The 24,829-nt window shown below is 36.5% G+C and overlaps 1 protein-coding gene across 1 annotated transcript; it reads right to left on the bottom strand.

The window, feature by feature from the left end:
- Positions 1 to 16,683: 16,683 nt before the first annotated feature.
- On the bottom strand, positions 16,684 to 24,829 carry C3H3orf38 (chromosome 3 C3orf38 homolog). The gene is made up of 3 exons (XM_074299801.1): positions 24,459 to 24,829; positions 20,662 to 20,903; positions 16,684 to 18,257 (listed from the first exon to the last, which is right to left on the bottom strand). The coding sequence occupies exons 1-3, from the start codon at positions 24,694 to 24,696 to the stop codon at positions 17,574 to 17,576; spliced, it is 1,164 nt and encodes a 387-aa protein (XP_074155902.1). The 5' UTR covers positions 24,697 to 24,829; the 3' UTR covers positions 16,684 to 17,573.

The following is a 24,829-nucleotide window of genomic DNA, read 5'->3' as shown; positions in this document are numbered from 1 at the left end:
CAAGCTTTCAAGGACAGTCTCACAGGTTGCTAGATACTGCAGTAACCCCCATCTCCTACTTTCTCTCCTGTGACTTTGGCAAAAGCTGCCTAGGTACTGCAGCAGACTCATCTCTTGTGCCCTCAGCTACTGACTTCAGGCTCCTTGGTTAAATTCTGGCTCTGGGTCATTACTTGAAGGCCCCAGAAGAATACTACCTGATTCTGAGCAGTTACCCATGTAAGCTGATATTCTCTGCTGCTCTGACAAATCATGATTGAGAGCCTTCTTCTGTCCTTTGACACCTGCTCATCTAAGTCCATTTGCCTGACGCCTTATTTAAATGCTTACTGCTTGTGAAAGTCTTCCTGTAAACTGAGGAATACTATTTCTATTTCTCTTTCATTTTTCTTTCCAGTGCATTTTTAGAACTTTGTTGAAATGTTGTGGGAGAGCTTAAGTTCCTTTAGGATTTTTTAGACCATCTGACCATTCTGAACCAAAAGTTCAAGATTTTTTTCCCCTTACCTTGAGTTGGAGTGGAGAGAAGAAATGGGAATAAATTTCTTAGAATTTTTAGAATGAGTAAACAGAGATTTTTGGAGGGAAAATTATTGGGGGGAAAATGGCTGCCTAGGTCAGAGATTATCACCAGAGATTACCAATAATTCTTAATTATCAATAATTAAGAATTAAAGAGGTGCATCCTGGGGGATGTGATGGGACTCACAACCTGGTCAGTCAAATTTCTGGCAAAAACTAGAATTATCAATTGTTAAGAGAACTATGAATAGGCCAAATGTCCTATGACTGGAACCAAGACAATATATAAAAGGGGTTTGTTCTGTCTTTTTCCTCACTTAGCCAGGAACATGGAATTTCTTAATGCCCAGAAAAATGATGCTAACTAGATATTCAACTCTAAGCAGGGATTCTGGATTTTTCTTAGAATATTGAAATTTAAAGGGCACTGACTGTGCTTGTACTCTTTCAAATAGATAAAAACAACTGAGCTTCACATCTAGTTAGTAAGAAAAAAGCTTCATACCCAGGAGAGATTTTTGTAGCCTCCATAAACAACTTCATGATGAAATAATAATGACTTACTTCAGAAGTTTCAAAAATTATTTGCTTTTGTAGGAATATGATGCTTGCCATAACCTAAAATTAATTAATTGGATATAGAGCTGGCAGGGATTGTCGTGGAAAGTACATCTGTTCTATATAATTTTAAGTCAAGTGGCTGAAAAGTTGGCTCTCAGATGCAGGAAATAAGTGGACTACAAATATGTAACATTATGTAGAGCAAAAGGCAGGGTAAACTGATCTCTAGGCCTAGAGTCAGGTAGACCAAGCTTCAAATTTGGTTTCGGATACTTACTAACTATATGATTCTGGGCAAGCCATTATTAGCCTCTAGGAATCAACCCAACGGGGGAACAAAGGCCAAACCTGATAAGACCAATGTAATATAGCTTTTAGGGGAGACAGCAATGATTTGGAGGTCCCCGATCTTAGTGGGGCTTCTGTTCTAATAAATCAGTAATCCTAAATCTTTTGGCTTTGTAGTCTGCCTCAGGAAATTCCCATTCCTAATCTAAGTTGTTTGATTCTGAATAGACCACTCCTCAGTCAGATAGCTTCTGGCTTCAGGATAGTCCCATGGACTAAACTCCTAAAATAATAGTAATGATCTGTTGGTCAGTGAGAACCAGATTCTGGAGATGACCACTCCTCTGGGCCATAGAATTAGCATATCAGTGATAGAAAACTGGATCAAGATGTCTCCTCCCTCTTAGCATTCTGCTAAACTCTTTTGGGACTTAGCCCACTTCAATTGGCTTTACAATTCCTATAAATGTTGCCCCTTGACCAGGAAATGGGTTCAAGCCTCCAAATTCTTTTGAAACACCTCTTGACACTGGTTTATGACCCCAAACTTTTGGAGTCGCCTTGTAAATTTCAACAAGACCACTATGCTATAACCCCCCTCCTTCTTCCACTCCCAAATTATCTCATTTTATCTTCACAACCATCCTGGGAAGTAGGTGCTTTTATTATTATCATTTTACAGATGATAAAACAGAGGTTAAATGATTTGCCAAGGTTACACAGCTAGTATCAGAAGCAGAATTTTAACTCAGGTCTTATTAGGTTCAGATATCTGTCTACTGCACTACATAGCTGCCTCAGCTATAAAGCACACAGTTGCCTTTCCTTTTCTATCAAAAGTAGATAAGAATATAGCTAGGAACACAACACTTTCTAGCTGTGTGACTTTGGGCAAGGCATTAACCCCAATTGCCTCAGAGAAAAAAAAATACTTAGGACGAGGAGGAAACTTGAGGTCTTCCAGTCCAACCTCCTATTAACCTGCATTAATGAGAAGGTAGGCAACATAGGAAAATAAGGTTTTTAGTCAGACCAAGTTGATTTGCAGCTCAAAGTGCCATGGAGCAAGTGCTGGGGATTCCAGAGAAGGGACTAGATGCCAGGTTCTTATAAAGTATTTAAAGTATTTGGGCAGAGAGGAGAGGGGCTGCTGGGACAAGGGGTTTGGGATATTCCATTATTTCACATGGTTTAGCATAAATATTGAAAGTCTTAGAGACAGTTTAGGAATTCCAGAGGAGAGATTTTGAGACATTTACAGAATAATCAGAAGTTGGAAAGCCTCAAGCAACTCATGAATCTGGAAATGTGGACAAGTTCAGCTTCAGTCTGCTGAGTTTGACAACTTCAAGTACCTAAATGGCACTTCAGCCATCCATTCTTGACTCTTAAATCTTCAAATCCAGGTCAGCAGCTAGAAATTTGCAATTATTATGAAGAATGTCATGTAATATAATAATTTTACTCTACTTGCTATACTTTGGACTTGACATCTCTCAAGATTTGCCTAAGAGATCACATAGAATGAGTGAACCCTGGAGTTGTACTGGGGTGAAAAAAAGTATAAATCTTAGCAGTAAATTTGGTACTTAAGTTACCAGCTAACTTTGTCAAAGTCTTTTAAACCCTGAAATCTTGTTTCCTCATCAGGAAAATGGAGATAGCAATATTGAAGTTTTTTTGTAAATGTTAATATGCTAAAAAATATCAACAAATTAGATTCCCTCTAAGTGGTAGTATACAATTAGACAGATGCTCACTTTTGTCTTTATGATGAGGTGCAAGAATTGGGGTGGGAGATGCCCTCTGGTAGGAGTTGCAGGTCCTTTGAGAAAGAATTTGCAAACCCAAAATCTGTGGTAAAAGGGAATTTTGTATTTTTCACTAAGAAAGAAGCTTTCTTAGTGGGCAAAATCCTGATTAGGAATTTGGCAAAGGTGGGTTAACAGACCCCTGATTATATCGGGTAAATCTTGGCCTAGGGAGCAGTTTGAGCCACTCAATTAAATGAGACCACTTAATTTGGGAAGGGCATTGTCTGGGAAAGGTGTGCTTTTCCCAGGGTTTGAGAATCTCTCCAAAAAGGACAGAGTTTACATCTGCCCCCCCCCCCCAAATATCTTGTTTACATCATTCTTCCTCCCTTGAGCAGTCCGCCCAAATTCATTTGGGGTAATGGGATGTAGGTCTCATCTTCAGTAGCTGCTTTAAGCTGACAAGAGTTGTAGAGCTGTCCCTACTTTCACTGGAGGTTCAGGTGAGGAGGGGAAATGTGAGATCTGAAGACAGCAGCAGTGGCATCTAAGGATATTGTGTGTCCCAGTCAGTTATCCCATGATCTCTAGGGTGAAGGGGCAGTTGAAAATTCATAGCTTGAAGCTGGAAGGAAACAAATCTCACAGCAGATTAAAAATGTAGGGGCCAAATATGAGTTTAAAAATAATCAGAAGTGGAGTTAGTATAAGGGTTAGTAGAAACCATAACCAAGAACCCCACCCAGTGGAAGAACCTGACACCTCAGGTATTATTTGTATGCCTAAGGGATATGCTTTTATTGGTAAACTAAGTTTTCCATTCTACTTCAATATTTCTAAGGGATCTGTTAAGAGGAATGCCTCTGACTGGAACACTCCCCAGCCTCTCTAACTCTCTCTACTCGATGCTTAACCCCTTTTAAGCACTATGGGTATTGCACTCCAGGCCATTAAGTGCTCCTTTCACTGTATATAAATGCTACTGCCTCAAACACTGCCCCCACCCCTTCAAGGAGACAAAGACAGAGATTTTGGGAAAATGTTCTCTGGTACTTAAAGGCACAGCAATGCTGGTTCTCTGGGTGGGATACTTAGAACATGAAAACATCCTTTCCAACCTCACTGCCACAATCAACCAGCTGGCCAAAGAAACTGCACACTCTCTCCAGGAGATCCAAGAATCTTTGGACTCTCTTGCTAACATGGTTTCAGATAACCAAATGACCTTGGATTATCTCTTTGCCTCAAGTGGAGATGTTTGTGCCCTGATCAATACTTCTTGCTGTATGTACAACTCAAGGAAGTTTGAACTTCATACTGACAGAATCTTAGAGAAAGTTAGCTGGATGCAAGACATTCATGGGAAACTCTTCACACACTCCCAAGTCTTCTTCAGAGTGGGATTCCTGGCTATGGTCTCTACTAACCCCTTCTTATAGCTCACCAGAACAAACACCCTTAAGTCAACTTTTAGCTGTTAAACCTCCCCCCTCCCCTGAAGCCTATTCAGAGAAGGGAAGTTTGGTTTCACTTTTTTGTTGACACCTTTACTAGCTGGGTAGCAGCTTTTCCTTGCAGGACTGAGAAGGCTCAGGAAGTATCAAGCTGCTTGTTAAAAGAGATAATACCGCACCTAAGCTTCTTATTTTTTTAAACTTATATTTGGCCCCTGCCAGCAGTTAACTCCTTCTTAGCTTTTTGATGGGACCTGATGCATTTTTTGCAAAGGCCCCATTCCCAAACATCACCATCTCACCCTGGATGGCACCCTACTTTTAATCTGCTTCTGAAATTTGTCTCCTCCAAGCTTCAAGATCCAAATTTCTAACTACTCCTTTAGCTTGAAGATCATGGAACACTCCGCATCTCTTGTCCTGAGCTGCTGCAATCTTCAGATCTCCCACTTCCCCTTCTGGCCTGAATCCCCAGCGTAAGCAGGGACAGCTGTATGACCCTTGACATCTTGAAGCAGTTACAGAAGATGAGACCCTCATCCTGTTACCCCGAATGAATTTGGGTCTGGACTGCTTGAGGGGGGAAAATGTCTTTTTGGGGGGGGTAGATGTAAACAGTGTCCCCTTGGGGGGAGACTCTAAAACCCTAGAAAAAGCACACTCTTCTGTCCATGAGGGAAACACCTAGTTAAGTGGTCTCATTCAATTTAAGATCTCAGCCTGATAATCCTGTATTGAGTGGCTCAAACTGCTCTCCAGGGCTCAAACTCCCAGTTAAGTAATCTCATCATTCAATTTTGAATTGAAGTCCCAAACCTCAGACAGCTAATAAAAGACAACTCTGAACCCCTTAATGTTTGCAGATGTCCTAACAAGACTATGCCCACTGTTGAAGATATTCTCTTCCCAGTATAACTTATCTTTGCAATATTCCCTGCCCACTAAGAAGGCTGACCTTCTAGAAAGCTGTCTTCCTAGGAGAAAATAAAATTCTTTTTACCACAGATTTCAGGTTTGTGAATTCTTTCGCAAAGAACCTGCAACTCCGACCAGAAGGGATCTCCCACCCCAATTCTCAAACCTCATCATTTAGGGCAGTCAGAGATCAGTAGCCATATGTACACAATAAAGGCAGAGCTTTGAAAAAAAATTCAAAGAACTGATGCTTCTAATGCCTCTGATAAAATTCAAACTGGCCTTTTGCATGTGTAATATATATCAAATCATATTTATCTATCACATATTTAGTATATATTAATTATATAAAACAACATGTATGCACGGAGAACCAATAAGTTCTTGAAAATGGGAGTCGGGCGGAGCTTAGGGGGTCAAATCCACATTTGTAGGTATAATGTTCTGTTTCTCTAAATTGTAATGTTCTCTGGGAGCAGATCTCTTGGGAGGTTCTGGAGGCAGCCTTGTTTTCAGTTCAGTTTCATCACCCCAAAATGCAGCCAGGAGTTAAAGTCCAGATCCTTTATTTCTCCTTCAAGTCTTGTCTTCTTCACTTGGGGCTCAGCTAGCTTTCTTAGAGATGTATCTCTTTGGTTCCCGAGAGCTCTTATCTGAGTGTATCCAGCCAGCTTCAACCTCTCCTCCTCCCAAACGTCTCCAGCCAACACTACGATGGAATCTCAAATGACTCTTGACTCTAAATCTCCTAGAGTGTGGGAATCAGACTCTGCCTCCGAGTGGGCTCCCTGGGCTTGTGGAAGCTCCTTAAAAGTATGCTCCCTTAAAGGTGTGAATCTCATGGGATTCTAGTAAATACATTACTGAACTAGAGAACTGTTAAGTACCATGCCACATTAGATAATTATTGTCTCTATTTGAATATTCCAGTGACTTAGCATCTTGTAAGAATCCTAACACACAGGGACTAGGATTTTTCTATGTATAGATAGAGTTGTGTAAAAATTGTGAGCCCTTAGACCTACAAAATTCTTGTGGGGTTTTTTGGTTGCTAATTTTTTGGCAACTTGCCTCCTTTGACTCCTCTCCCAAAGGTATGAAAGCATAAGACCTTCATTGAGAATTCTTAACCCTGAGTCTGACAGATATGGAAACAGAAGTATTGGACCCACTGTAGGAAGGTGAACTTGGCTATTCCATGGTCCAAAAAAATTAGGCCCTGAGGAGTGACAGAGTGGGACCTGGCAAGTTCCCCTTCTTATGAAAACAAAGCAGCTAAGGGTTTTGCTGGTCTGATACTGCAAATGGAAGATACTGTTTCTAAGAAAGGAAGCATACACTTCTGACTTGCAATCTAAAAGGGATATGTCAAAGTGTAGTCTTCCTTTTACATGAGAGAGGGGAGGACCTTAGCTGAGGACTCCAGCAGAAGTTCAAAGCAGAGAGAAACTCGACTACTACTTTCTAGTATACCAATACATTAAGTGACAGCTCAGTGGTGAAGTGAAAGAGCATCTGCTCTTTCAAGTTCAAGTATGATTTCAGATTCTTACTAGCTGTGTGATTCTGGGCAACCTCTCACTTTCCTCATCTGCAAAATGAAGAAAACACCTATCTCACATAGGTGTGAAGATCAAAATGAGATATAATTGTAAAATATGTAATACAGTGTTCTGGATATAGTAGATGCTAAATAAAAGTTAGCCATTTACTATCATTACAACTAAGAACAGCATCAACTGAGATAGATGCCACATAATACTATTAGGGAACAGGTCCAACCGAAGAAGGAGGATATAGATGTGAACTCTAGCTCCAGGTGAAAGCCTCCTAATAAGCCTCTATTGTTTGGATGAAACTCTTAATCAATTCATCCTCTCTGAGACTGTCTTGATTAGCGTATCACATGGTATGACTGACACATGGTCAGTTGGGAGGATTCTGCTTGGATCTTCCTTGATCTCTCCCAGATTCCTCCCCTTACTCTCTTGATCCTGTTTCAACTCTGAAAAGCCCCCTCAAATCATACACCCCCCAAAAAAAAGCATTCAGGATGATTATCTTGCCTGGTCTTATTTGTTTGAACACATGTGCTATTCATGTAAAATAAAATAGCAAACCTTAGTAACCTGTGATGGATGTCTAAGACATAAATACTTATGACAAATTTTTTTGTGTTAATTGAACAATTATGCTTTTCCAAATCTATTTCATATCACCACTCCTGGTACCATTTTACCACTTCAATATCAATATTATGCCAATAAATATCAGTGGCTCTTCCGTTTTAGTCACATTTCTCACATGTGCCAGGACCACTTCACAATGCAGCTTCTCTTCCCATTGACAATGTATTTATTTTATGTTTTTGTTTTTAAAACTCTTTGCGTACTTCCTAGCTGATATTAAATGAAAAATCAGCACATTGGTGGAAGTGTGTAAGCTATGGTTTATGAGTGGATGTGAAATCTGAGTAACTTGGGTCACAAAGCTTTCCTGGGACCCAGCATGTGAGACAGGAAGTATTATAAATATTCTCTAAAGCAAAACCCCACATCTGGCACTTGTCTCTAATGGAATTGCCAACAGTTAAGTCAGTTTCTAACTCTCAACTTCTCCATTTACATTTGCTTTATTTTTAAGATTACAATGTCCGTCAGCTCCAAGGTGCTTCTCTGTGAGCCTTTGTTGTCCCTTCTTCTTAGCAAAATGCTACATAAACGTATGTAGAGAAGCGATCTCATTAATCATCCTCAGTAAAACAAACATATTGTATCTTTTTTTTTTTTTTGGATGATTATAGAAAAAAAGGGAAAGATGTTACTGGTAAAACAAATATTTCTCTAGTTTTGTGTGGGACAGTATCATCCACAAAAATGGACTCTCAGAAAAAAGCAAAAAGATTTATAACAATATCCTCAGAAAGGGCGTCTTTCTTCCATATGACAAGGTGTTTGTCAGCAAAGAAGTGCAAAGCATAAAATGCAAAGCACTAGATTAAATAGCCTAAAGGCAGAAGCACTCCAAACCCCCATCCTCCCAGGCTGGTCTTTTCTCCCATTGTTTGTTTGGGAGAATCCAGGTTTACATCCTAATCCTGGAAATCTAATGCAGAAACAAAAGAATCAATAATAATAGACTCTTAATTTAAGTTTCCCTAAAGAACAGCTATATGAGCATATATCCTTGGAGAAGAGAATTCAAAGCCATCTTTACCTTTAAAAGAAGTATTTAAATGATAATTAAGAGGTGGTGGGAAATAGGGACTGCAACTTTTAGCTATAGCTCTACTTATTATAAAGTCTCAAGTCACAATTAAAGTATAAAGTTCTTGATCTGCAACTTGGCCCATTTTCATTTTTTCAAAGTTATCTATAGAGATATGAACACATTTAAAAATGGTTATCTAATGAATCATATAAATTAGGAATATACTTTTTGGTCCTGCCAATTAAGTACATTCTTAACAGTATATATAACTTATTTAATAAATGGCTGCCCAAAATGATAGGAAGTTCTTTCTTTACTGTTTCTGGCCACCTCTGACTACTTGAGAAATTACGATAGCATACTTTAGAGTTCATCATAAGAATATATTAATCACTTCTTCTCAAGTTTGATTCACATTGAAGGATACCTTCCTTATTGATGCAAACAGGCTCAAATGACAGACATGGATTTCTCTGTAGCATTAATTGATGCCCAGTTGATGAGGTCCTAGATAGTTTGGTGTGGTCAGCAGAAAGAAACTGGAACACTAATAAAGTTTTTCCATGATGCAGCCAGGGAAAAAGTTCTGATAGAGGCTCAAGTTTATCTCCATGGTTCCACCTCATCCAGTCAGAAATCCAAGTTAAATTAAACTCCTCTGGAGGTGTCATGGCAGCTTCACCTTGCTCAGAAATCCCAGTCAAATCCCTGTGAAGCATGTAGTGGTCCCTTTAAGAAACTATTTCCTCTTGATTTGTGATTCCTTTCAGATTACTTCCAGCCCCTCCTGGCCCTTCACAAATTTGTGATTCACAAATGATTCACAAATCCTGGTCAAAAGCACCCCTCTGAATTCCAATAGGAGATCCAGGCTTGTCCCTGCCCCCACCAGATCTGAGCCAACTTGGGCCATCCTAGCCCCCATTCTGATGATCTGCTTGGGCTTCCCAAACCCCTCCAAGACAAGCAATATAATGAGCTTCCATCAACTAAGGCTTTTGCAGATGGACCTTGGCAGTGTCTTTTACTACCAGGTCTTTCTGCCCGCTGGAATACTCTTTCCAGTGCCATCTTCTCTTTACCCTCACCTATTTCCTTAACCAGACTTTAACCTTACTTCCAATCCCCATAATAAATGTCTTTTATCAAACTAGGTTTTTGGGTCTGTAAATTCCTTTACAGAGGATCTCTGTGCCACCAGAAGGGAATCCCTAGAACTCCCTACCCTTGTGTCACCACTAGACCTCATTCTGACCATCAATAACCCTAATTTCATTTGGGTTCCCCAAATCTAAACCTTATCACCTGAGGCTAAATTTTCTTTATAAATCAGCTTATGGTCCATGCCATTCCTCTTCCACTCCTTTGGATCAGTCGGTCAAGGGACTTAGTCTCGCAGTGAGGTCTCTAAGTCTACCATGCTTTATTGTCTCTCCTTTCAAACCCCACATCTTCTTATAGCTAGCTATGTTAGGGTGCCAAATCTTTTTTAGGATTTAGCCTGCCAATTAAGTGCATGCCCCAACATCGTGGAGTATTTCTTTTTTCCTGGTTAATGACAAATTTCACTAAGGAACTTGCTGTTTCCATCATTACTTATTAAAACGCCTTTCTATGCTCTCCCAAAGTCTATTTCATATTTAGCATTCCTGATGTTTATTGTATATCTTCATTTAGTCTGTAACCTCTGCCCCTAAATAAATCTACCTTTTGCCAAAGAGAATGGCCATCTCGAATTCTTCACATAATCAAATCCTAATATCGGGTACCTAATCATTTGGTAATCCATCAGCCACATCACAGTCAATAAATATTTGTTAAGTGCTTAATATGTGCCAGCCACTCCCCTAAATGCTGAGGATTACAAGAACCCTTTTCTATTCAGTTAATAAGAAATTACTGATTACAAGTATTATGAAAGGAAATGAAGTACAAGATATAAGCTCTGTTGCCCATGTAGTTTTTACAACCCACTAAAGGAGAAAATAATTGCCTTCTATAGTATGTTTCTCAACAGTTCAGAAAAGGGAAAGATCAGTTTGGGGGGATGGGGGTGGAGTATGGAACAGCTGAAGATTCTGGAGAATGACTATTCCTAAGTACCATGATTCAACTTTCTGATCTGTTGTCTAGTTTGGCAGGCTATTGCCAAAGATTGATGAATTTCCCTCCAAATGTGATTTCATTTTTAATTACATTAATACTAATTTGTTAATCCTTATTTAACAAAAAGCTAGCATTTTTAAAACTTCATTTTTTAAAGATAGTATATACAGTTGAATGTCTCTAAAACCACTACCCAACATGGCTTTGGTTGTGTTAAGGAGAGTAACTCAGTGATACTGTAAGAATGATGGTAGTATGATGAATATGATTGTTACTTGTAACATGCCCTCCTGGCAGTTACAATTACTAGTCTGTCCTAGGCCCAACAGAGTACCTTTGACCACTGACCTTTGCAGTGTCAACTCTACCCGGCTTGCCTCCTCTGAGGCCTTCAAAGGTCTCTGGCCACGATCTCTTGAATCTATAGTTTAATAACCAGTAGCGCACTCAAGAAAAGCCACGTGTAATCTTAAAAGCCTTTATTATATATACTCACATAATGCCCTGACTTGTTGGTTCCCTAGTGAACGCCTGGTCAGAAGACCCGCGTATTCACTACCAAACTCCTTACCTCTCTCAGCTATCCATCAGCTTGGCTTGGCTTGGCTATCCCAAGGGTTAGGGAGCCAGGTTAAAGAGAGCAACTGCTATCTACAGTGGGCTTATAAAGGGCCTGTGAGGTCACACACACAGCCAACCAGCGAGAGAGCTGTCACCCATTATGAAGCTATCTCAATATGGTCAAGATCCCACCCACAGGGCAGTCCTATATCCACAGAGAATACTTCTGGGACACTCAAATCTCCTGTTGCCCATTTAAAGGGCCCTTACAGTTACTAGAACAAATTCTGCAATATCTGGCTGAAGGTTTATCATGTACATTGTTTATTTTACATGTCTTCCTTAGCCAAGTTGTTTTTTTGAAAACCAAGAGACAGGGAAGAAAGATGTTGCTAACAGAATAAATAAAAATGGCACATGAGAGTTCCTCCCCACCCCACCCCAAAGCCTGTCCTTTGTAAAATTTGGCCCTCAAGCTCAGTGATTCTATTTTTGGTTTTGGGGTTCTCAGAGTGGATTGTCCAATTTTTAGGAGAGAATTTTTATTTTTTTTTGAATTAAATTGAGGTTAAATCACTTACTCAGGGTCACACATAGCTAGTGTCTGTGGCTTGATTTGAATTTAGCTTTTCCTGACTCCAGGGCCAGTGCTTTATCTATTGTGCCACCTAGTTGTCCCTCAGAACAGAATTATAGAAGTTTGGTTTTTTTTAAATAGTAGAGAAGTGGTGTTGATATCCAATAATTACAATATTCAAAAAAACAATTAAGAAAATCTTCATGATTGTACTTTTGAATTCATATTTTATTCTTCCCTATGTGCTTTTCCCTACAAACTTTTACAAACTGAGCTTCTTTTGTTGGGTTTATTTTTGCCCAAGCTTTAATAATAAGCTCCAGATATTAACTTTTTGGCAAGCTATACATTTAAAAATATATTCTTCTCTGGCACTGGCCGTTAATATGTGATTTCTAATTTTCTATTTTAATACAATAAATCACACACTGAAAAAGTATCTTATATTATAAAGGATAATATAGATTGCTACTATTCATTCCATAAAGAACAGTTTATTAGCTTCAAAAAAAAGTTTGCCTTTTTTTGTCATGTTAATTTGCTTTATTTTTTATTTTCAGTTTATGGAGTAAAACAAGCATTTCCAAAACATGATACAATAAAAAGATGATTGTACACGAAACTACTACACACAATTTGCTATTCAAATGTAAACAAAATTATGTAAATTTCTCTATTTTCCTCTCTCTGGCTACCATTGGACACACAGGTTTCTGTGTGTACGTGTGTAAAATTATTCTACACATACTTCTACTTATCAAATTTTTGAAGCATGCCTTTTTTTCATATGTCCTTTATAATTTGGGTTTTTATAACAGACAAAATAACTTATTTGCCCAAAGTCATTCTTAAAACAATATTGCTGTTAATGTGCTTATGTTTTTTTTTCCATGTTTTCTAAAATCACGTGGTCATTTCATTTATAGCAAAATAGTATTCCATCACTATAACATACAATTTATTCAGCCAATCTCTAATTGATGGGAATCCCAGTAATTTCCAGTTCTTTGCTATCACAAAGAGAACTCCTATAAATATTCTAGAACATATCTATATATATATCTATGTAAGTATGTATAGGTTCTTTTTCTTCTCCCTTGCTTTGGAAACAGTCCTATTTTGCTAGGTCAAACAGCATAGGTAATTTTTAAAAGCTTACTTTTAATAAAGAACCTTAGTCTACATATTGTATCCAGAGACAAAGTATCTTCCCCTAATCTAAACAACTCTGCTACATGGACAGAAGAGTTTCTACAGCTAGATTCCAAACACTACCCTGAACCTTTCAAAGGCTTATGCAATTAACAGAAATGACAGAAGTAGGAAACAAAGTGAGTCAACTGGATTAAAATATTTATGTGTCATATACACACACGCACACATATACAAAGCCTCTGGGGATACTGAGAAAAATGAAACTCTATGACCTTAAGTAGCTTACATTCTATAGGGGCAATAATACATAGAGGAAAGGCTTCAATAGTAGTAGTACTTGGATGTCTAAAAGGTAGACTAGTGATCAGCCTATGTGAAGACAGAGATAGGAAACACAACCTTATGTGTGAAAAACAGCTGTAGTGTACATGAATGGGATTAAAATAATGAGCCTTGGAAAAGCTAGGGATAATCTTTTTTGTGATCTTAACATATCTTCAGAGCTAGCAAAAACAAATGGTGCACTTTAGTCACTATTCTATCATTCTCAAAGAGGCCCTGCTTCAAGAAAGAATTCTTGAGAGTCATTTTTCTAAGATAAGGAATCCTATAATTTTTCTTATAATACTCAGAGCACTCTTAAAACCCCGGAGATAATGATTCTAATCTGATTTTCATCTTGGCTTTAAAAGGTATTTTCTATCCTGCCCGGTTTTGTGCCCTTGAAATGGGAAAGACATCTACTCTACATATCAATAGCTTCATATATTCTTGAGGCAAATTCAATAGGTAGGGGCAGTGTCTTCTATGAATAATATGGCTATCTTTCTGTTAAGGCATTATCTTCCTTCAATTATGGAAAAAGAGAGGTAGTACTGAATAATGGATAGTGTCCTAGACTTGAAATCCAGATCCCATCCTGCCTGATGCTTACTAGCTACAGGAACACTGACTGGAAAGTCACTTAAATTTTTCAAGTCTCAGGCAATCAAGATGATAAAATAGGTTGATGAAGTTAGATATCTGACACATATACATATATTTAAGTAGGTAGAAAGGAGTAAAGGAGTTACATGTTAAACACTTCTATACCTTTGTTTACTATTCATCTATCTGGATTATTTAATTCTTACTTCTTCATTCAAAGCCCACCTGAACTAGATATAACATTACAAAATTCTGAGTCAAATATGAAATTATCTGGTAAGCTTTCTTTGCTTTGCTCACTTTCAAGTTCATAGAATCATAGAAGTCAAAGAGGCCATTTAACCCAAACCTGAGAATCTTCTCTACAATAGCCTCAATAAGAAGGTATTTAACCTTCAGTTGAAGTCAAATGAGGGGAAAATCCATTATATTCACAAGGCAAGAGAGCCAAATCAACTTTTAGATACCTTTTAGGAAGTTTCTCTTTGCTTTAATGTTGCGCCTAAACTTAACTCTTGGAATTTTCAACCCAGTTTCTAGTCTTATTTCTGGTACAAAATACATAAAACCGAATTCCTTTTTCATATGACTGTCCATCAAACTCCTGAAGAGATCTAAAGTTAAATCTTTCAAGTTATTTGAAATTATGTCAGACTACTTTTCCCAGGTTGCTCTCTAGCTTACAATATCCCTTCTCTTATCAGGTATACAAAAATGACAAAAATACCACAGATGTAGCTAAATTAGAATGTAACGGGATTCTTAATTTCTATGTTCTAGATATGGTGTATCTCAATTGCTTGATTAGCATTTATGGCTATTTCATTTGCCTGTTAATTCATATTGAATTTCCAACTCACTAAAGATTTAATCTTTGTAAAATAGATTTTTTTGAATCAAAATGAATGACTTAACAGTTATTCTTAAAACATTTTTTTTTGTGTTAGATTTGGCCATTTGGCTTAATAGAAGCTCTTTTCTCATTCTGATTCCATTATCTACTGATAATTTTCCCTGAAATTTTTATATAATTTACAAATTTGACAAGTAGGATATTTATATCTTTATATAAATAACTGATAATGCCAAAACAGTATATGGCCAAGTATAGATCCCTCTAATAAGGTCTCATTAGCTAGTCTAGTCATTTAACTACTTTTCTATTATTATCCAGCTCACATTGATTCATTATGGCCTTGTGAATGACAAACTTTTGTTAATGTTTTTGATGAAGGCTAGGGAAAAGTTCTATATAATGTAAAGCATTGCTTTAAGGCAATTAACTAAAAAAAAAAAAAAAAAAAGTAAATGAGATTAGTCTGGTGAGATTTGTTCTTCACATAGTCATGCTAGCTCTTCCCTGGAGTTCAACTTCCTTTTCTAGACTTTTTCTAGACACACAATCCTGTTAATATATTTTCAATTACCCCCCCTAACTCATTCATTGACCTATAGTCTGCATCCTTTTTTCCTTAAAATGTTTTTGGACATTTTTCTTCAGTTCTGTGACAACTTCTTCCATTTTCCATAATTTTTCACTTATCACTGATACTATTGTCTTTTAATATCACCTTTATCACCAATAACGATTTTTAATATTATATTAACCAAGTTTTTCAGTACATTAGGATATAATCTAGGTCTGGTGATTTTAAATCTTCTGGGGCACCTCAGTGTTCTCTTAATCTTTTTTGGAAGAGAAGGAAAACAGGACTTGTAATGCCATATGGAACTCCATGGTGTTAAATTAAATGCTAGTTGCAGTCTAACAATTGTTTGGAAATTTAAAACATTAAGAGAGTTGTATGAGGTATAAAGGAAATAAATGACTTCCTCAGGTTCATGGCCAGAACTTGGTCATCCTAACTTCTGGGTCAGAGCTTTATAGATTATCCTATGCCACTTCTCTCAGTAAGCCCCAAGTACCTAGCAGTGAGTTAAACAGACTCATTTTTCAATTGCATGCTATCTTTCTTTCCTTCAATAGAAAATTATCAAATACCTATTGTGAACAAGGCACCTTATATGGGAATAGGGAGATGAATAAGATATTGCTCTTGCCAAGCTGGTATTTGAAATATTTAAGTATAACACTTAAAAATAAATTTGTTTCTTAAATCTTTAGTTCTATACTTCCAACAACTTTGCTTTTAATTCTGAATCTCCCAAGAACTTTCTTTCAAAACATATCTTGATGTGAAATGGCAAAACAGAAATGTATTAAGTTTATCCCATCAACCTTGCATTTTACTCTTTTCTCATGTCATATTAAATATTAATATTTAATATTATAGTAAATAGCTTCCTTTATTTGGCTCATCAACTTTTCTAAACTTATCAGAGGAAGATACCTGTAAAATAAGTCAGCACTAAAATCTTTACCTATTTGTGTCTAAAATGGTAGCCATATCTAGGATGGAAGAAGAAAAAGGGAAAACAAGGAAGGGGGGAAAAAAAAAAAAAAGAAATTTACACAATAATTTTGTTGTATATTTGAAAGGAATATCAAGTTGCATAGAAGAGATTTGCAGCTTTGTAGGCAATCATGTTTTTTAACGTTCTATGTTATGGAAATGCTTGTTTTATTTCATAAAATAAGAACATAATAAATCAAGAATAAATAACTAAATCCAGCAAGAGGAATGAAGAGGAATGCAAACCAATTAATCTTTTATTAATCTATTCCTGGCAATTGAAGTGTATAATCCAAATCAAATAAAAAATTAAGCAGGGAAAAATATCAATAAATACAAAAAACACCGGAGTGAAATTTATTAAAAAAAAAAAAAAAAAAAAAAAAAAACCTTATACCAATCAAGATGACTTTGCAATAGAAATTTTCAAAAGTGTAGTGAAAAGATGCATCTTATTAAGTAGGCATAAATAAGGTTCAGTGTTAACTCATTTTGAAATTAACATTTGCCCAATGCCAGAATAGTTTGGGAAAATAAGTTTTGATGTTTTTTGAAAGGTATATAACTTGTACAATGAATAGCCATATAATAAATCACTGGCATTTTGTCTTAAATACAATTAAATACAAGAGTTTATCATCCAGCTGGCTAGAGTATTTGATTTTGCATTAATGTTACCAACTCAAGAGGGAAAATGATTTCCATTACAGCTGTATACTCTATTTTGTAATAGCTGCTCAATAAAATATATCTAAAATAAGAATCAGTAGGAAATCATGCAAATTATTGTACCTTTTTTTCTATTACAAAGTAAATATTTAGAAAGAATTAGAATTTCTGCAAAATAAAATGAAAATATTGCTTGATTTCTAAGGCACATTATTAATCATGAAATCTAAAGTGAAATTTATTTGATGAATGGGGTCAAGGTTTCATAATAATTGTCCAAACTGAAGTGGAAAGAGATATTGCATCGACATAAAATTTTAGTTTGTAGTCAACAACAGTATCTGAACTGAAATATGTTAACCCTGCAACCCTGAAATCATCTGAGCAATATTGGTACAGCATAAGCTGAAGAGGTTTTGAATAAAAAGTTGTTTTTTTTTTTTAATTTGACATACAGTACTCAGTGTTTTAGATTAGGTAATTCCAACTCATACGTGTTACATGATGCCTCATTTTCATGACACAGTGCCTGGTTTCCACTTCCACTACATAAAACAGGGGTTTCAGTAAACAATGCTTCATTTCTACTACATGTTGCTCCATTTCCATTATATAGTGATTCTAATTCTTTGGATTCCAATGTAATTGAAGGCTTCTCCAATGTCACTCCAGGTTCAAGGGAATTCTGTCCAACAATCCTCAGATTGACAAACTTTATTTTCCAAGTGTTTACTAGAAAAGGGCTGCGAATGAGGCCAAATACTTGTTCAAAGATGCCTAAACACATACTGCCTCGGTGGACAGTACCAGCAACTGCAACTACAACTAATCCATGTGGAGAGGATACACACTTCAATCCATTGCAATCTAAATTGGGATTAAGAAATAGAAACTCTTCTTTCACCAGAGACAGTAAACGAAGGCTCACCAGTTCTGAACCATGATAGTCTATCACATTTTGTTCTGATGTATTGTAACAAAATTTTAGCTTGACATCATCCCAAAAGTGCTGTGGTCCCCATTTTTCTTGGGGTGGTCCAAAGAAAGGATTCTGAGAGTTGAGAAGCTCAAAGAACCACTGGCAGAATTCTTCTCCTAATTTGTAACAATCATCAAATTGTTCAGGGTTTTTTTCTCTTTTTTCCTGCCAATAAAGAAAATCTAGGTTAGCTTTATAATCCATTTTTCAAGTCTAGATTTTATGGAAAGAATAAACCATCTTAAGAGAGATTGTCTTAGAGAGAACTTGCAAATTAACAGTGAACTAGCCCCCCCCAAATTGAATAGGTGGGAAGGGAATCTCATGATTCCGTGACCTTCAGTAAATTGTAGAGCTCCTTCAATGTTCTCAAACTTCTCCCTAAAGTAAAGACTCATCTATTTTTAATACCAATATTCTAATATAGTTTTGTTCTTTGAATCACATAACACCGTAGTCTCTGACAAATATAACAAAGAATTACAAAAAAGAACTAAAATAAAGACCATGATCAAGGAAATATGATAATGAAAAAGAAATGGGACTCTTGGTGAAATCAAGAAATAATTGGTGAGGGGCAGCTAGGTGGCACAGTGGATAGAGCACCAGCCTTGAATTCAGGAGGACCGGAGTTCAAATCTGGTCTCAGACACTTAATACTTCCTAGCTGTGTGACCCTGGGCAAGTCACTTAACCCCAGCCTTTAAAAAAAAAAAAAAGAAAAGAAATAATTGGTGAACTGAAATATTGGATACTCCAATATAATAATTATTCTGTCAAGAAAAAATAAGGAAAGTCATTCAGTAGATGGGATAGAAGGTGAAACTGTGAGGACATGGACAAGAGCCATACAGAAAGGGTAGGTATACACACATAATACTGTTGTAGGCGAACAGCCTACACGAAAAGATCAAACACCCATATCAAAAAGTATAGGTTTATGGACCAATACAGTTGGGACACACAAAAAACTTGTTTAGATAGTATGGTATAGTGAAAAATTACTCAGATCATCTAGAATAAAATAGTGATATTGAGGCTTAATTTTTCCCTAAACTTCTGTTCTCTCATCAATAAAAAGATGAAGCTAAGACTCTGAAAGTTGAGATTTCTACATCTACAATTTTGTTGGTTACTTTCAAAATAATTAACAGAAACCAACCAGCCAATTATCATAAAAACTTGGTAATAAAATAACTTCATAGGATCTAATTTAATAGAAGCAGGAATTAATTCCTACTACTTTTTCAGGAACTGAAAGACACTAAATGATTCTAGGATTAGTTAGTAAATATTTATTACTAAAGCATTTTCACTGTTATTCAATGATGATAAACCAGTTTTAATTGCATTGAAATTTTCTTGCAGTTCCTCATTAATAAGACATCATTAATAGGATAAAAGGGGAAAGTACCATATTACCAAAGAATTACTATTAATTCTTTTTAAAAAGTATCATTCAAAATTACTAAGAATTAAAAATTAAGACAGTCCAAAATGGTTAGAGTTTTAACAGCTATCTATCTAGGTTTCTTCCAAGGGCCAACTAAAACAGATTGATGTGACATGAAATTTTTTTTCATTATGCACATTCAAAATACATAAAATAAATGTCGCTACTCTGGACTGGAGAAAGGATAGATAGGATGAGCAAAATGAATTACACTTTTAGATTTTTTTTAAAAAATGTACATTTTCTTTCAAGTATAAAAAGTATTTCAAATTAAAGAAAGGTCCATTAAAAAAATAAGTCTTGTGGCTACCAGATTAAATCAATTAATTCATTTAGTCTATTTACATATAAATAAGTAGAACTCTTATCTTAGAAATGACACTGCTTTGGCAATATTGTTTACACTAATAATGTTTACTTTTTTGTTGTTGAGGTAATTGAGGTTAAATGACTTGCCCAGAGTCACACTGCTAGGAAGTGTTAAATGTCTGAGGCCAAATTTGAACTCAGTTCCTCGAGATCTCAGTGCTGGTGATTTATCCACAGTGCCACCTAGCTGCCCTAATAATACATTTAAACAAATTGTTTGGTATAAAAATAATAATGAAGTATAAGCCTCCTTGTTTCTGAATTAACAAAAATTTGAAATTGAAATTTTACTATACAGTATTATATTTCTAAAGGCTCCCAGGCTGTCATGAAAATGTATTTTTATCATACTATTTCCCCTCAGGACAATAGCTCAAGTGTTTTTTATTTAATTGTAGGACCAAAAAACTTCCAAGATGACATGCTATCTTAAAAGAAACATATTACACACTGACAAAATTTTAAAAGGTGGTATGGCATATTAGATAGGACAAACTTAACAATTAGGAAGAACTGGATCCAGGGTCTGTCTATGATAAATGCATGCTGTGACCATGGACCACTCAACTTCTCAATCCAGAAAACTCTTTGAAACTCTGACTTTAAGAGTTAAACTGTGTATATCTTAAAAAAAAAGTGAAAAGGCTTTTTAAAGCTGTTTAACATGCAATAATTTCTGCTAAATTTAAATTATTCCATTATCTTCAAATTATATAAACATTTAAGGAAAATAAAAGTCATCTTAACTTGTTCACATAGTATGGTGTCTTCTGTATTTGGAACTTTCTCCAATGTTTCCTCCATCACCTTCAACTCTGGTTTGTTCCAGTGATTTTTGGCATATTGAATAAGATTGTGCTTTTCAGAAGCTGGAGGCACAATCACTCCTTTCATTGCTAGATACTTAAATATGATTTCTCTGTATACTTTCTTTCTCTTCAGAAGTTCTTCAGCACTTTGACTATAAGCTAATACTGCACGAATGGCATCTAGAAAGAATTTGCAAAAATAACAAAATCAATTAATAAAAACGTTAAACTAAAAGTGACTTTTAATCTAAAATTTTCCAAATGAAATGACAACAAATCCTTAGCTTTCAAACTTTGACTTCCTTTACAACTATTTCTGTATTCAAATAAAAAATTTTGCTTCCAAATGACAGCATGAAAAATTATATTTAGTCTTTTAAAGGAGAAAATATTACCCACATAGCACATATTACATTGGTATTTAACAGGATTTTAAGATAGCATTCATTTAAAAAAATTTTTTATGTTGAAAACTTAAAATTCATTTAGAACTATAGGATTTTATAATTTATTTTAAAGATACAACGAAACAGCAGTAGGCTTGTCATGTATAGAGAATGTGAGCAAAAATAGACAAATTGCTGGATAGAAAAAGAGCAAAAAAAAAAATCTAACCTACTTATGAAGAGTTTGAAGTGATATGCAAAGATACGAATAAGAATTGCATAGAATAAGAAGGTTGGAGGGACAGCATTTTGCTTTCAAGGTGGGAGCATTCATACTAAGGATATAAAGGGATCTATCCAACATTAAAAAAAACTGCTGGGAATTAGAACTAGATCTAGTATTCAAGTTTCAGAGGATACTGGATTCTCAAGATGCAGTGTACTGTAATGGAAAAAATATAAACATTTTAAAGACATGAACTCAAATGTCACTTCTAATACTTATTAGTTACCATTGATCAACAAGTCCTTGTGCCAGTCATTTTAACTCCTTGTAGCCTAAGTTTCCTCATTTATAAACTAGGCAAAATGGCAGCAGTGTTTCATATGTTGGTCAGGACCAAATGATATGTTATTATATCACTCTTAGTTAAACAGAATAAATGACCACGTAAAATATTAAACTGAATAAATCTTTAAGAAATTTCTTATTTAAAAGATTCTTGTAATGAAACCAAAATTTCAAAAAAAAAATTTGTTTTGAATTCAGAATTTAAATTAGTTTCAAGGTTTAATTTTGAAAATTGAGAAATAACATTTTTTTTTTTTTTTTAAGCTAAAGGAACACCTATGTCAAATAGTATCTAGCAGACATAGGATTCTGGAAAACTTCTTAGTCTCATTCTCCCTACTCTCATACTTTTTAAGTTTCAAAACTAATCTTATATGAAGTGCCTTAAGGCAATTACTGAGGGTTTTTTTGGGGGGGAGAGAAAAGAAAAGGGAGGTGGGGAGAGAAAAACAATCACTTCATATTTATAAATTGTAGAATCTTTGAATCAAGATCTTAAGAGTATCACTTAAGTCATTTTACACATACAGAAACTGAAGCAAAATCCTAAAAAAAAATTATTTAGTAGTTACTAAATTTTTTTTTAAAGGATGACTTATTTAGAGCTCAAAGGGCACTAAGAAGACATTTTAAAGCTCTAAATTCACAAACGAAGAAAATAAAAGTCTAGAGATGTGAAGTGATTTGCTAAAGGTCACAATAAGCAGCAAGTAGCAAAGCCATTATATCACAAAGCCCAATTCTGAAATGGTAAATCCAGTTGCCAATTGTATTAACATTTAATTTTATCACTGATTACATCTATCCAATTTAACTTCATAGAAAAAAAAAAGTCAATGTCTCTGCAAAAATTATATTCAAATGGATATGTAGTCCTAAAAGAAAAGGTTATAGGAAAAGTTCACATAGTGCAAAATCTAAAGAGAGATGATGAATTCAATACTGTTACTGAATGACCAAAGAAAATGCATAGGCTCATTGAAAACTCATTGAAAAAAATTTACTTAATAGAGTTATAGTTTGCATTACTCAACAAAGATTTAATGTGCTCCATGAAAAAAATTAATGGATGTGTACTTGAAGTAATAATGAAAATCAGTATTCAGGGGACAAGGCAGAAAAGAATCAGGAGGAAATGGTAATAAAAAGTAATAGAGGGACAGTTAGGTGACAAAGAACATAGACTCAGAACATAGCTCAGAAGTCAGGAGGATTAGAGTTCAAATTAAAGCTCAGACATTTACTAGCTGTGTGACCCTGGGCAAGTCACTTAACCCTAAATACTTTCAATTTTAAAAAGGGAAGTAGTAGAAAGTACACGGAATTTAATAGAATAATTTCTTAGGATATCAAAATCATTAGTCTTTGGGATCATTTAGGTCAGAAGTTAACCTTTTCTGGTATTATCATACTCTTGGGAGTGTGATGAAACAGATGAAATCCTTTCATAATAGTAAAAAATAAAATATACAGGATTAAAAAAGAAACCAATTCTACTTATTGCTATAAAAATATTAAAGCCCAAGTTTCCAAGTCTTCACACCAAACTTCGTTTCTAAACTCTTTTTACAGATAAGGCAAACCAGAGAAGTGACTTGCCCAGAGCCCAGTATTCAAACTCCCTAACTCCTCAGTCTCTCAATTATTTTCTGTATTTCCTGTATACAGTATGCCTTAATTGTATTCGTTTACATAGCTTTTCATCCAATAGGCTGTTAAGTTCCTAGAAGTCGAGAGCCATCTTTTTGCCACTTTGGGTATTCCCACAAGGCGCTTACTTGAGTTCGCTTACACCATTGCCACCTATTTTGTTCGTAAAATCGTGTTTTCAATGGGGTTTTCTTGGCAAAGAAACTGAAGCAGTTTGCCTTTTCCTTCTCCAGCTCGTTTTACAACTAAGGCAAATAGGTTAAGTGATTTCCAGGGTTATAAACCTAGTGCCGAAGGCCAAATCTGAACCCCATCTTCTTGATTCCAGGCCCGGAATACCTGCTTCCCAGACTCGAGCACGAAATCCGACCTTACTTTCTAATCAGATTTACAGCTGAACTTTATAAAATGCCTTAAAACTTCTTAATTTTTCATGCGGGGAGACGAAGACGCAAAGCAGTAAAACGGCTCATCCAATTATTGACAGAGTCCCGGTTCTACTTGGGCTCCCAAGGAGTTAAAAAATGAGGCCACTGACTTCGGTTTCCTCATTTTAAGAGTGGGACGCTTCGTTTAGATCAGCGAATTAATTTATTTTTTGGATGGGCAAAGCAATCGGACTAAGTCTTGGGACTCCGCTGAATCACATTTTTAAAGGTTTAGAAAAATAACAAATGCATAAGATTAAAAAAGAAATCAAAGTTAGAGAAAAGTGATGATATAATCCTTCCCCTCCCCCCCCCATATCCAAATTCGAGGATCTCTGAAACCCGCTCAGATTCAAAACGTCCAGTGTGGGTCTCGTCCCATTCTAAAAACCCAGGGATCGCATCCTCCAGGGTGCGAGAAGGCTCAGGCTAAACGCCCTGGGCGCGGTACAGGCCGTGATACGCACCGCAGCTTGCTCTATGACGCGCTCTCCCAGCAGAGAAGGGAAGGGAGGCAGCGTGGGCGTTCCAGGAGTGAGCCCGTCTCCCACGGAGGACGGGCCTCCGTTGAACCCCTGGCTCTCAAAGCGCGGGCTTGCCGCCCTTCCCCCTACAATCTCGAGTCCTCTCAACCGGCGGGAAGGGGAAACCAAAGCAGCTTCTCTCTCCCCGAGCGGGGCAGCGACCAGATCACTCTTACCTTGGCGATCCTGGGGCTGAACCAGGCGGTTGGTGATGGTGTCGCATAGCGCGAGGATTTCGGAAGTTTCCATTAGGCCTAGCAGGTCACGACAGCCCTCCAGCTCTATCTTGTTGAGCCCCGACATGTTGACCCCCGGACGGGGGAATGCGGAGGGACACAGTCGTACAAGCAGCCACCTTAGCAACTGTAACCGGAAGCGTTTCCTCGTCTCTCTCCTCCCCTCCCTCCGCGCCATGCGCACAAATCTTTTCCCATATATGCCATGCGCCGAGACGTGCGGAACTTCAGTCTGTGGTGACCTCCAAGGGACATGAGAGCTTAATTCGAAGTTCCGGGTGATAAAGCCTTCCGCTTCAATTCATTAAACT

The sequence above is a fragment of the Sminthopsis crassicaudata genome, chromosome 3, assembly GCF_048593235.1.
Source record: "Sminthopsis crassicaudata isolate SCR6 chromosome 3, ASM4859323v1, whole genome shotgun sequence".
In the NCBI taxonomy this organism is placed as follows: Eukaryota; Metazoa; Chordata; class Mammalia; order Dasyuromorphia; family Dasyuridae; genus Sminthopsis; species Sminthopsis crassicaudata.
This window is presented reverse-complemented; position numbering and strand designations above follow the sequence as displayed.

Coding starts and splice junctions, on each gene's coding strand:
- C3H3orf38 (XM_074299801.1), bottom strand. CDS start 24,696: ATGGCGCGGAGGGAGGGGAGGAGAGAGACGAGGAAACGCTTCCGGTTA. Junction 20,904..24,458: donor TCAGCCCCAGGATCGCCAAG/GTAAGAGTGATC, acceptor AATTCTTTCTAG/ATGCCATTCGTGCAGTATTA. Junction 18,258..20,661: donor ACACCATACTATGTGAACAA/GTTAAGATGACT, acceptor CTTTATTGGCAG/GAAAAAAGAGAAAAAAACCC.